At 38.4% G+C, this 13,218-nt stretch overlaps 1 protein-coding gene across 1 annotated transcript; it reads left to right on the forward strand.

Moving 5' to 3' along the window:
• Positions 1-885: 885 nt before the first annotated feature.
• Positions 886-10,007, forward strand: LOC139729313 (large ribosomal subunit protein uL16-like). Its single transcript, XM_071640240.1, has 6 exons — positions 886-911; positions 1,068-1,099; positions 6,161-6,219; positions 6,855-7,101; positions 7,955-8,117; positions 9,601-10,007. Exons 2-6 carry the CDS (start codon positions 1,077-1,079, stop codon positions 9,757-9,759), a joined length of 651 nt encoding a protein of 216 aa, XP_071496341.1. The 5' UTR covers positions 886-911; positions 1,068-1,076; the 3' UTR covers positions 9,760-10,007.
• The last annotated feature ends 3,211 nt before the right edge of the window (positions 10,008-13,218 follow it).

Below are 13,218 nucleotides of genomic sequence, written 5' to 3' on the forward strand. Positions count from 1 at the left end.
ATAATTTACCTTATTTCTAAGCTGCACTGCCATGCCGAAAAAGTCACTTTTGTATGCACCAAATTGCCCCATTTTAAGATATAGAATTCAAAAACTCCCTACCGTGGAAGGGGGGACACCCCCCTCCCACACCCTCCCCCCGCTCGGTCGCTCCGCTCCCTCGCAAAGGTAAAGGTCCAAAAATTTGGGTTACGACCCCCCCAGAAAAAATCCTGGATACACCCCTGTAGATATATATTTCCATTTAACCAATCACTGTCAGAAAAAAAAAAACAACAACAATAGATGCTATGTACCCGGTGTGCATTCCATTTGCAAGAAAAGTATAAACTTTCTAAAAGATTAAAATCTCATAGTTTATCATAACATCTTAAGAAAAATAAGAACACTTTAGCCTTTTCAAATGTAATTGCCAATCATACTTATGTTCAGTTTGATCTGCATGCTGCAGACCTAAATAAGCCTGAAACTTGAACCTGCCAATTTAATGTATTGTATGTTTGTTAAAGTGCCTGTTAAAGACGACTTGTTGCCTCGACAGAAGATAATGTATAAAGTTTTGCGACGCATATTTAAACGCTGAATAATTATTCTTGGCCCCACCGTGCAGAACGTGCCTACCTAGGTAAATCCTTTTCTATTTTACTCTACCATAGAACAATAAAACACCTACTAGTAGCTACTTTTTCCGGTAAAGCTGCCAATCCACTACTAATTAATAATTTTTGTTTGATAATTGCTTTCAGTAACACTTTAATAAATCATATTATGAATATTTTTTCTTTTGAAAAATATATATTTTGTCTAAAAGTATACGACTGAATTGATCAGAAGAATATTCGAAATTGCCAATCTCTACTATATGAATAACCTCCCTAAATCAGCCTTTTTCGTGAGCCGTCTCATTCGAGGTACTCGTTCGCCACGAATAGCCCCAAGAAATCCATTTGCATCACTTGTAAATGTTGTTCTTCAAAAATGTTTTCCCCCGATTATGAATTATTTTAAAGTAATGTATTGAATTTATGTGATTTTTATTTAAAAATTATGGTTTTTCTCTGTTTCAGAAACCGAAAATGGGGCGACGGCCGGCAAGATGGTACGTGTAGTCTGTAGACTCTACTCCGCACATAGCAGATATGCGGACTCTGTAATGTACAGTACACTGTAGTAAAACTCGACGTTACTCATTTTGGGTCGTAAGGCCACGCTTGTTGTTTTGAAAGGGTAACAGAGTATCTATATTCTCACATGTTTCATATTCTCTACTATGTCATTTCCATGCATGTTTGGCCGTATGCGTAAATAATGTGGCAATGAACACTAAGTGCATGCAGATACAAAACTATTGTTACGGATGTCGGTGCGAAATTCACTCGCTACTCATCGTATGCGTATTAAATTAAAGTTTACGTGTCGTGCGTAGACGTGTAAGCGTGTCTGCCTTCTTGCCAGCAGGTAGGCTACAAAGTGCAAGTGTGATGAATTATAATCATGTTGGCCATCGGCATCGGGGCATCATGTTACCATATAGACAGAAAGATCCGTCTGTCCGGAGGACTCTTTTATATTTTGCCATTAACGCTGTCCTCCGTAGACAGACGGAAGGTTGCAGTACCCATTGCTGTGTGGATGTTCTTAACCACTGTCTCTATGGAAAATTGGGTGAGGTATAGCGAGGTACCCGCACCTCGTCAGGGGCCCGAATACCGTCACCCCGCTTAAAATTGTTTTAAGCGCACTAAACAAAAATTTATGCCCGGGACTGTGTTCAGTATGCTCGAAACTTGGCAGGCCCAAGCAAATTTTGGTGAAAACTGAACAGTTTTTCGCGAAAATCGGAAATTTTAATCGGAATAGGACCCTACGTGTTATAAGTATCACCACTGTCCCCGCACGCATCTTTTACGTGTATGTCTATGGGAGCATCACGGTCACCCGCACACGTCTTTTACGTGCTTTGTCTATGGGAGCGCGGGTGACGAGTTGCGGGCCCCTTCCTTAGTGCGCAATTTTTTCGCATCGTTCGCGTTTGACGACGATAGCAGCAAATTTTCGAAATCGATCAGTGAACTTGTGATTCCATTGGAATTTTCAGCATTTTTCCTGTATGTGAGTTGGGTTTCAAAGAATTTCAGTGGCGAAATGGGATTCAAATATGCGCAAACATTAACTATGACGAGGTGCGGGTCACCCAAGTATACCTCACCCTTCTCGATTGCGTCTAATTCACGGCCCTAGGTCGGCAAATTTAAAGGACAAGTTCACCTTCATAAACATAAGGATTGAGAAAATGCAACAATATTAGTAGAACACATCAGTGAAAGTTTGAGGAAAATTGGACAATCGATGCAAAAGTTATGAATTTTTTAAATTTTTGTGTTGGAACCGCTGGATGAGGAGACTACTACAGTTTGTGAGTCATATGCGTACAACAGTATAAAGAAAATGTAAAAGAAAATTCAACATATTTTCACTTTTTTCGCATAATAAAAGAGCACTTGACTTGCCTCTTTCTAAAGGCAGGGGGAATAATATTACCCATAACATTTGTCGGTAACGAGTCAGGGGAATGTGTACTTTTTTCAAAAGATGGAATTTTGTGAAATTCTCTTTATATTTTCCTTATATTGTTGTACGCATGTGACATCGTACACTGCAGTAGTCTTCTCATCCAGCGGTTACTGCACAAAAACTTCAAAAAATCATAACTTTTGAACGGATTGTCCAATTTTCCTCAAACTTTCACTGATGTGTTCTACTAATATTGCTACATTCTCTCAATCATTATGTTTATGAAGGTGAACTTGTCCTTTAAGCTTGTATGGTGAATTTATTTTTTTAAGAATACGTTACACTCACCAGATTCATGAATAATCCAACATTTTAGGAGAATTTTCAACGTAAAACACAGCCTGTCGCGTCGTCACATTCAAACTGCAGAAACATACACTATGAATCTATTAGCCAATCACATGCGAGGTAGTTTCTACGTGTTTGTTTTACTAAAACACGTACCTCGCATGTGATTGGCTTAGCAATTGTTATAGATTCAAAATGGCGACTTACTGCTCGCGAACGGCGATGTTGCGATATCGATAACATTTCTGCATTATAACCGAGGTTATGTGAGTATTTCGATTGCACAATGTGAGAAATGTATCCCAAATATTGCTGCATAATGTGTCATGTCATGTAATACTTGTTTGAATGTAAAAAAGCTGTCTGAAATTTGGTTTATCGTAACGTTTGATCTGTGCGCGACTGCTCCACACAGGAGCCGCAATCATTGACTTCGGTCTGTATACGGAGGGGATCCGTGAAGCCAGACGCAGTCTCCGCGGAACATTCCCCGACGGACAGATACAGACCGATCTTTCGGTCAAGTTACCATATAGAGTAAAATATCCCGTTTGCGGCAGTTTAAGCATTGTTAAGAGTTTTTCCAACTTGTAAACAAAGCAGGCAAATTATTTTCAACCGTTTCATAGAGTAAAATATCCCGTTTGCGGCAGTTTAAGCATTGTTAAGAGTTTTTCCAACTTGTAAACAAATCAGGCAAATTATTTTCAACCATTTCATATATCATAGACAAGATTATTCATTAACGCAATTGTTTTCATGAAAGAAATTTACCAGTGACCAACGCAGTTTTCATGATTTACCAGGGCAAAACCCGGCACAATTTTCGCCGATAAGGGCGATATGCGACGTAGTATTTCTGCTTGCGGCACGATGTACAATCCCTATGCAATACGCGCGTGCTCCGCGATCTTTAGCTGAACGCCTTCACATGTCTCGCGAACATTGCGTAAGCGCCAATTCCCATTGCGAAAGCACGTGAAAATAGCGTGCGCACATGCATTGGCCGCAAACAAGATCGCAATTCTGGCGGTGTTGTTGATGTCTTTCTCGTGTTTTTCTAAATTTTTTTTCGATAGTAACATCCACTTTCCGAAAAAAATGGCGGCCCACATCGGCTCGCGAAAATTCTATTTTACGTGAGGATATGTTTTCAAAATCCATGAACATCGAGAAAACGACAAAAAATCCAGTTTCTTGGACCATTGTTTCTTAACTGTTATGTTAAGAAGTACCGAAAATTTCATTTTGGATGCGATATGTTGTCATTTAGGTGAGAAAATTTCACTTTCGTCAGAGATCGTGCCCATTTTATCGGTTGGTTTTTGTTGATTGCTAATGTGTTAGTATATGTGTAGTGTGCATGTATACAGTGCAATGCTGTGTTTAGCTGTATATTACCGTGTATGTTGTACCTGCCGCGAACGGCTGCACGGCCGCTTACTGACGCAGCTACTTTATGGCATTAGGATATGCTTGGACAGTTGGAGAGCATTGTCAGAGAATGATTAGTGCAGTCTTGCACTGCACTGTGTGCCTGAATTCCAGTTTTATGGCATAAAATTCAATCTTCAACTCCAAGAAATGGCATGTGAAAACCTTATCCTGAATTCCAGTTTTATGGCATAAGATTCAATCTTCAACTCCCAAGAAATGGCATGAAAACCTTATCCTGTCCCTCTCTACTGGGCTTGTCCTCACTAGTTAAACATCCTCAAAATGATGAATTTTCACATCAAAATCAACGCAGACAATGGTACACTGCACATGTTACATGTGATACAGTCCAGGATGGATCTGACTGTAACGATCTCAAATGGATCACATTCACTCGCGAGCTACATTCACAGCAAGTTTGTCATTGGTATCCATTCGTTTTGTTTTTCTATCTGCTTGTAAGTTGTACCTTGTCTGTACCAAGTCTCGAAGTAGACATTGTGGTAGGTGTTCTATAATTATTTAGCATACAGACCTCCAGAGTGGTTGGGCCCTGAGGTTTGTTGTTTAACTTGATGTTTGTTGTTTAACTTGATGTTTATTGTTTAACTTGATGTTTGTTTGTGTGTGTGTTTGTGTGCCTGCATTCTCGTATCTTTCTTTGTCTTTCCTTCTTTTATTTTGCAAGTATACACTACATGGATATCTTTCTCTTTCCTTTCTATTTTTAGACCTTTTTTCTTTCGATCCTCCCAACTAATTACTTTATTTTCTTTGCAATGTTATTTTCTTCTTATCTATTCTTTGTTTCCTTGCTTCCATCTTTACTTTTATCTACATTTACTTTCTTTCCCCTCGAATATATTTTTTCCTTCTATCACTGACAATGGCAATGCCAGTAAGTATCTTCTTTCCACACCGTACAATGTACTTCTTTTTTTCCTTCACCATTCAATATCTATTCTTTCCTTAGATTATAATCTATTAAACTCTTTCTCTCTTCCTTTCCTTTACATTTTATCTCTGTTTTTTCTTTCCTTCTTTCTTTTCAAACCCATTTGTCTCTTCTTTCTTTCCTTCCTATGTTCTTTTCCTTTTCATTTTAAAGCTACTTTCTATCCTAAAAATGGGTTATTTTTCATGTTTGTCTTTTCAGTGCAATATCTTTGGTATTCATGTATTTTTCCCCCTTTCCCTGTTCTTTCTCTTTATCTGTTTCCCCATCTGTTCTCTCATCTTTGTCTCTCTTCTCTCCCCTGTATCCCCCTCTCTTTCTCTGTAATTTCTAGTCTACCAAAGGCCGTAATTCACTATTTTCTGAGATCGATGTAAGATTGTTTTCCTTCTTATTTCGTTCAAACACACACACATGCAACACAGAACAACAACAAACCTCAATCAACCGCTTTGTAAACAACCAATACTGCAAGATTTCGTACGGGCAGATGGAAAGGGAAAACCAAGTATGTCGTTTTAAAGATACCATAGATCAGAACTCACTGTGACTGCTATGATGGGATCACTACAGTCAGATCCAATGATCGCACTGCCGTGAGAAATGTGTTATAACATGTGTCATTGATTTTTACATGAAAGTTCACCGTTATTAGGAATTTAAGTGACAACAAGCCCAGAGAAAGAAAAAAGATTTTTGTGTACTGCCCTTAGAAGCTACCGATTGAATTTTATGCCATGAAACTAAAATTCAGGCACCCTGTGCGGAACTGCTGTAGCGCCCCCATTTCTACATCAGCTCAATAAGATTCTTAAAACATGTCACATAAAGGCAGTTTCAATTTATGAATTTTCAAAGGAATATTCTTTCCTGATGTCCGAGAATGTTTTTGTTTGACATTTTCAGCTACCGCTACTGCAAGAACAAACCATATCCCAAGTCCAGGTTCTGCCGTGGTGTCCCTGGTAAGTCTACAGATCATGCTGGGGTACATTACCATTCCATCACCTTCTCTATGTGGAGTTCTGGAGTACTTTGTTATTAGTAGTAATTAGGAGTACCAACATCTTTCCTTGTACAGTTCAGGCTTGTACATTATGACATGAACATTGCCATATTTTACACTTTGATAGCAGAGACAGAGAATTTTCATCCATTTTTTTTTTACATGTTCAATGGAAAATTGGGAGGTGATGACATCACCAGCTTACTCATTTGCATATTCATATGAACTGTACGAAAACTGTTCTGCTAAACGTAGCAAACCTTCATAATTTCATAACTTCCTAATTTGTATGAAATTTTAATCAAGTTTCCACCATAAGGCGTTGTACTTATAAGATTTTACTTTTTCTGGCAAGACTAACTTATAGATGGACTGGAATTTCTATTTGATATGAAAGTGTAGAGGTGGGTACAAAATAAGGAAAAATGATACCAAAGTACCATACTTCATAAGAAGGAGTATGTGCTAAGGTAACATCCTGACAAGCAGATATTTCTACTGATTTTGTTTTGATGTGAAAGGTTCGGAGAAGAACTCTAAGGAGAGGCTTCATTTCATGACTCACCTAATCCCCACTTTTTTAAATCACCACAGACCCCAAGATCCGAATCTACGATCTTGGTCGCAAGAAGGCTCATGTGGACGAGTTCCCCCTGTGTATCCACCTGGTGTCAGATGAGTTTGAGCAGCTGTCGTCTGAGGCTCTGGAGGCAGGACGAATCTGCGCCAACAAGTACATGGTGAAGCATGTTGGCAAGGACTCCTTCCACATCAGGATACGACTCCACCCATTCCATGTCATCCGAATCAACAAAATGTTGTCGTGTGCTGGAGCTGATAGGTGAGATTCTACTTTCTCTCTTCAACTCCCCGTCTCGGCCTGTTTAGAAGAAGGTTACCCCTCTATGTAACTCCTTGTCTTATTTTGCCAAGATTTCTTTACAAGGTTTGAGCTTGTCTGTTCTGTTTAATAGGTTTTCTTAGTTTGAAAGAGCATTATCAATCACTTCAATATTTTCTAAATACAGTGCACTCCCGTTATAACGAAATGCTCGGGACCGGCAGTTTTCTTTCGTTATAACGAAATTTCGTTATAACCGAACAAATGCAATATATAACGAAAACAAGGAACCACGTGTATATATATATTATATTATGTTTGCTGAATACTCGTCCTACACTGGAAAGCTATGTGAAATGTGATGGGATAACTGTATTACAATAATAAACGCAAGTTCCCATCAGAAACTGTGCGTGACACAAAGAGCGAACACACAGTGGTGTGAAGCGTTCACCCATGCAGAGACGCTATAAATGCTTGTTCCGCTACGTATTTTCGAAAGCAGTTCGCATTTCGTTATAACGGAGCACATTTCTTTTGTTTTTCTTTGTCTGTGGCGCTCGGAAAAGACTTCGTTATAACGGAAATTTCGCTATAACCGTGTTCGTTATAAGCGAATTTTGTACCATAGACTTGAATGGTGATAATTTTGGGACCAGAAGATTTACTTCGTTATAACGAAATTTCGTTATAACCGTGTTCGTTGTAACGGGAGTGCACTGTATATTATAAATTATATTTATTAAAGACTGATAAAGCAATCATTTCAGGTAAGAGGTGAATTTCGGTAAATTTCCTCTCAAAGTGAATTTGCTATTGCTAACTGTGGATACATTTCTTCTGATTGTTACAGGCTCCAGACTGGGATGCGTGGAGCGTTCGGCAAACCACAAGGGACTGTTGCCAGGGTGAACATTGGCCAGACCATCATGTCCCTGAGGACCAAGGATGGCAACAAGGCAGCAGCTATAGAGGCTCTCAGGAGGGCCAAGTTCAAGTTTCCTGGACGTCAGAAGGTGAGACATTGCATATACCTTACTTTCAGTACCTGACCAAATGGATATAAAGTCAACCTCGCCCAAGTCAACTCCAGAGGGACCAGAGAAAATCCTTAGGCTTATATTTTGACCTATGAATTTTGACATACACAATAGAAATAACACATTTTTGTATCCATCCAGGGTGCAATTTTTCTTCATTTTGGTCATTATTTTCAACTTGTGCCAAGTCAACTTAGATGAGGTTGACTGTGCAGTGCATCTTACTGTGGAAACCTTCCTGAAAAAAAAAAAAAAAAATTATTGTAGAGATAGAACTCATTACAGCAAGATGGTTTTGACATGAAACTGCTTTGTAAAGGTGTCATGTAACATGTTATTTGAGTAGTGTGTCTATAATAAGAAAACAGTAGACTGGTAAGTGAATTGATAGCACAACTGAGATCTCTGTTAGTATCAGCCTGACTTGGTATGGTACTTCCACAAGAGGTACAGGGGAAACTCGGTATAACGAACACTGCTATAACGAGATATCGGTTATAACGAGGAAATTTTCCCGGTCCCAAATTTCCTTCCACACAAGTCTATGTAAAATGCTACTCTTATAGCGAGATCGGCTATAACGAAATAACTGCTATAACGAGATAAATTTTGTGACTTCCAAACAAAGAAAAACATAGTCAATCAAACCTGCTATAGCGAGGTAAAGCAAAATGCCTTCGGTAAAGCTTTATTTCGCCTGTGCTATCATCTTCCGATATTGTAAAGCTTGATGCGCCAAAAACTGTCTTGTACACACATAATCATTTTCTTCAGTGCACTCCAGCTAGCACTGCGTTTTACGTGTAAGTGTGTGTGTGCGCACACTGATACATGCAGAAAATGTGGTGGGTAGGCCCTATGTATACATGACATCATCATGACGTTAGCAGGTGTGAGGCAATCTGATGCTGTGATTGGCCTTCTACGTAGGGAATTCCCCATCTTCACACACACGCAGTCATAATGTACATACAGAATGTTTCACATACACACAGCATTGTACAGACCATATTCAAGCTTTCCACACAACACACACCCATAAGATAACCACATACTGGTGTCCACAGACGATCTTGATACAATCGCATGCTATATAAATTTATAAATTCAAACATCTACAATTAATAAGAAACACATTCTTGATATTGGATTTCCTTGGCGAAAAACATCTTCTTACCCATAAAGGTGAGTAATTCCCTCACACACAATATCAAGTTATCAGTAGTTATTGAAATATGATGGGTAGTCCCACATGTGCAAATTAATGTCTTTATGTTATGCCTTCTTTTATGCCTACTGATATAACGAGATATCGGCTATAACGAGGAAAATGACTTGGTCCCGACCATCTCGTTATATCGAGTTTCCACTGTATTAGATTTCAATTTTATGTGTATGCCAGGTACAATTTTGCAATGAATACTGACTGATGTTCCTCTGTGTTGTCTCCCTTACCCAGATCTTCATCTCCAACAAGCACGGCTTCACCAAGTGGAAGAGAGAGCGGTACGAAGAGCTGCGCAGTGAGGGCAAACTGACCAACGATGGAGTGAGTGTCCAGTACCACCCTGACCACGGCCCCCTGCAGAAGTGGAAGGACCGCATGCTGCACCCATAGACCACACCCAGTGCAGCCAGACACCAATTTCCACAACCAGACTGAACTCTCTACTTTATAATCACCACACATTGATCTATACATAATTGACTGGATTGTATCACTGAAGTAGTGGTCACCAACGCTGTTGTGAGTCTGACCTCGCCACATCACAAGCAGCCATCCCAAATATGCGTAGTCTGATACCCCATTGCAGATTTTTCATGAGGAGCGTATGAATGTGGAAATACAGTACACAAATGCAAAAAGAAAAAAAAAACTGTTTCAAATATATTTCTTTCTGTCCTCTCTAAGTGTTGTAAGTGATGTTCTGATGATTGGGTATGTGAGATAGCTGTGAACTATTTCCTCAGTCACTACGCCATTATGTTTGTGTGTGTGTTTCATTTGTGTTGTGTTCTGTATATTGAACATAAAAATGCATGTTGGTCCAAAGTTTTGAGTTATATTTTTTTCTGTGTCAAATGTACATACTGCAGTAAAATCCAATTTTTGTTTTTCACGACACAAATACATGTACATATTGTACATTGTACCGCCATACCCAGACCTCCCAACCATTTTGGAGGAAAGAATCTGAATTTTTACAATTCCTACCTCTTATTTCTGTAGGAGTTTCCTATTTTTCTTGTTAATTTTTCTTGATATTTTTACTACACATTCCTCTTGGAACTGCTCTTTCTTACTCTTGAGCCAAATCATTGCTGCTTTCCAGTCAGAAAGGTTTGGAGGTCTGTACAAAGAGATTGTCCCAATTACAATTCCTACAGAATACTGCAGTACAGTGCATTAATGGAGAGAAAGGAGTGTACAAGATGACTTTCTGTGTTCTGCATTACTGTTGAGTGATTGGGGTCTCGATCCACAGACTTGAACGCTGATTACCTGCGAGTGCTGTGAATGAAAGTGGCTGTTAGCCAATCAGAATGTAACATTGAGTGATTGATGATGTTTAACTTGCTTAATTCCTCAGCTATTTTGTAAGCTGGTGAGTGGTGTGAAAAAAAAAAAAAGCTATTGATGTAGGGAAGACTGATTGAGGGAATGAATGACTGCATATGTTTTCTCTGAAAGTTTCGATGGAGGGTTTTCAATGGTCTTATTCATAAATATATTGTGTTAAATGGTTGACTATGGTACTGTATCATGTATGTGGCCAAGTTTGAATGGGAAACTGCAAGGCTTTGTGGAAACTTTGGCTCTGGTGATGTAGTGTGTCAAGCAGTTTAAAAGGATGGTACAGTTTTGGTTGAGACCTAATTTTAAGTTTCGAACATTTTTTGGTGAGATGATGAGAAACCACTCATGAAATATGAAAGAGCATGTAATTCTATGAGGAATTCAATGTTTGTTTGATGAAAATTGGTTTTGAAATGGCCGATATACAAAAAAAAAGAGTGATTGTAATAAAGTGTTGGACCCACACTTTATCACAATTGCTTTGTTTTACTTTGTTTTTGGATGTTTCAGTCATTCCAAACCCCATTTTCGTCAAATAAACTTCGAATTCCTCTTAGAATGGTATGCTCTGTACTATATCAGAAGTGTTTTCTTGGTATCTCGCAAAAAGTTAAAAGCCCAATTCTCATCTCCACCAATACTGTACCATCCCTTTAATCTGACATTTCTTTGCTAGTCTTTCCACTCTTGCTGTCTCTTTATTTCTCTCCCTCTCTCACTCCCTCTCAAACACATGTACATCACACATGTCTAGTGTAGCCATACATCACGGGGATAACAAGACTGCATTTCAAACTTTGGCGGTAATTGCTTGAAAAAATTGTCAAATAATCAATTAAATGATCTCCTGTCTAAATCTTAACCATCTTACCCTCAAATGAAGCCATCACATGTGGCATATCTAAAGGAAGGCAATCCCATTTGTTATGCATGTACATACAACATAGTGCGTTGACCGGCATTTTTTCTGTTTTTTGTTTTTGTTTTTGTTTTTTCACTCCCTGATTATTTGACATTTTTTAGATAATTTCTGCAAGGTTTTGTTATCCCAACAATGCATACATTGTAGCTAACTTCTCACTTTGTAAGATGAAGCTACATATTGACAGACTGCTTTCGAGTTGGTTTGACCTACTCTGGTTTGTACAAAGGAAGTATCTTTCTTATGGGTCTACTGAACTTGAAAGTGGTCAGCAACTGATGTACATTGTTTCATGGTATTTGATACTTTCATCCCCCCCCCCACACACACACATTTTTATACAATGTACATACACGATGGCCATGCTGAAGATCTTGATGGTCAATCAATTTCTCCACACGAGTACGGTACCAGTAATGTAATTTGACATTTCCAATGACAAACCATTCATTCTCAACACCAAGTTCCTCCCATTTGGTTTAATATAAAGTGATTCAGAATAATTGACTATACCTGTATCATAATTTGGTACATCAAGCAATGACTTCAGTATAACATACACACACAAAAGTGAACAAACAAACAAACGAGTGTAGAGTAAAACTTTGAACTTTCAAGCAATAAGATGTCATACCAAGAGTTTGCATCACTTTTTTTTATTCGAAATCTGGGGTGATCTTCATCAGACTGTATCGAGGCTGAGTGATTGACTGACCAATTTAAGATGACAGATTTGTTAGATAATGGTACAATGCAGCCTCCTAGCCATAAGGAACACTGTTAAAGCAGTATGCAAAAATCATTAACACGATCAACTATGCAACTGAAACTTGGGAAGAGTAAATCTAGTGGAAGTGTTCACATACACACATCCCTGTGTACTGTATACATGGTATTGTAAAAGTGGCTATTTTCCCACGAGAAATTTTTCATGCTCAGTTTGGTAAAATAAAGATTGAGTGATTTTATTCTGCAGAATCCGGACGCTGGAACATACGGCATGCAAAAATATTCAAGTATGTTTATTTTCGCACTAGCTTCTGGTTGCGCGAAATTCACAAAAACTTCCAACACTGAAATTTCCTCTTTTACAGTAACTACCTTTTGTAATATATCTCACATAGACACAGGGGATCATGAATCAAGGGTTAATTATTCCAGATGTTTTGTGGTACTCCATCCTTTGAATCAAATCCTTCACTGCTAGGGTAAGTTCACTGGGCCCCAAGGACCCTTCATGGTTAGTCTGTTTCCAGACTGATGTATACACTGAAATGGACAGGGCACAGGAGGAAGAAGATCACATGGCTCTTCTAAGCAATCTTCACCTCTATAATCAAAAACAGAAACTATTTCCATCATCTGTGTAATTACAGTTTTCTTACACAGCTGATTTGATTCTCCTTTCAGAAAGTAAGAATGAAACTTTGAAAACAAGAAACGCAAATACAAAATAAGGAAAAACATAAAAGTTTGAAAATTTATAAACTTTAAGAAATAAAAAAATAAAATACAAAATTATCATTATTATATTTTACAATTATTCATTATGAATATTATTTGCTCCATGATAACCA

This window comes from Diadema antillarum, unplaced genomic scaffold (assembly GCF_040938485.1).
Source record: "Diadema antillarum isolate AM-2024a unplaced genomic scaffold, OU_Dant_1.0 seq00000234_RagTag, whole genome shotgun sequence".
In the NCBI taxonomy this organism is placed as follows: Eukaryota; Metazoa; Echinodermata; class Echinoidea; order Diadematoida; family Diadematidae; genus Diadema; species Diadema antillarum.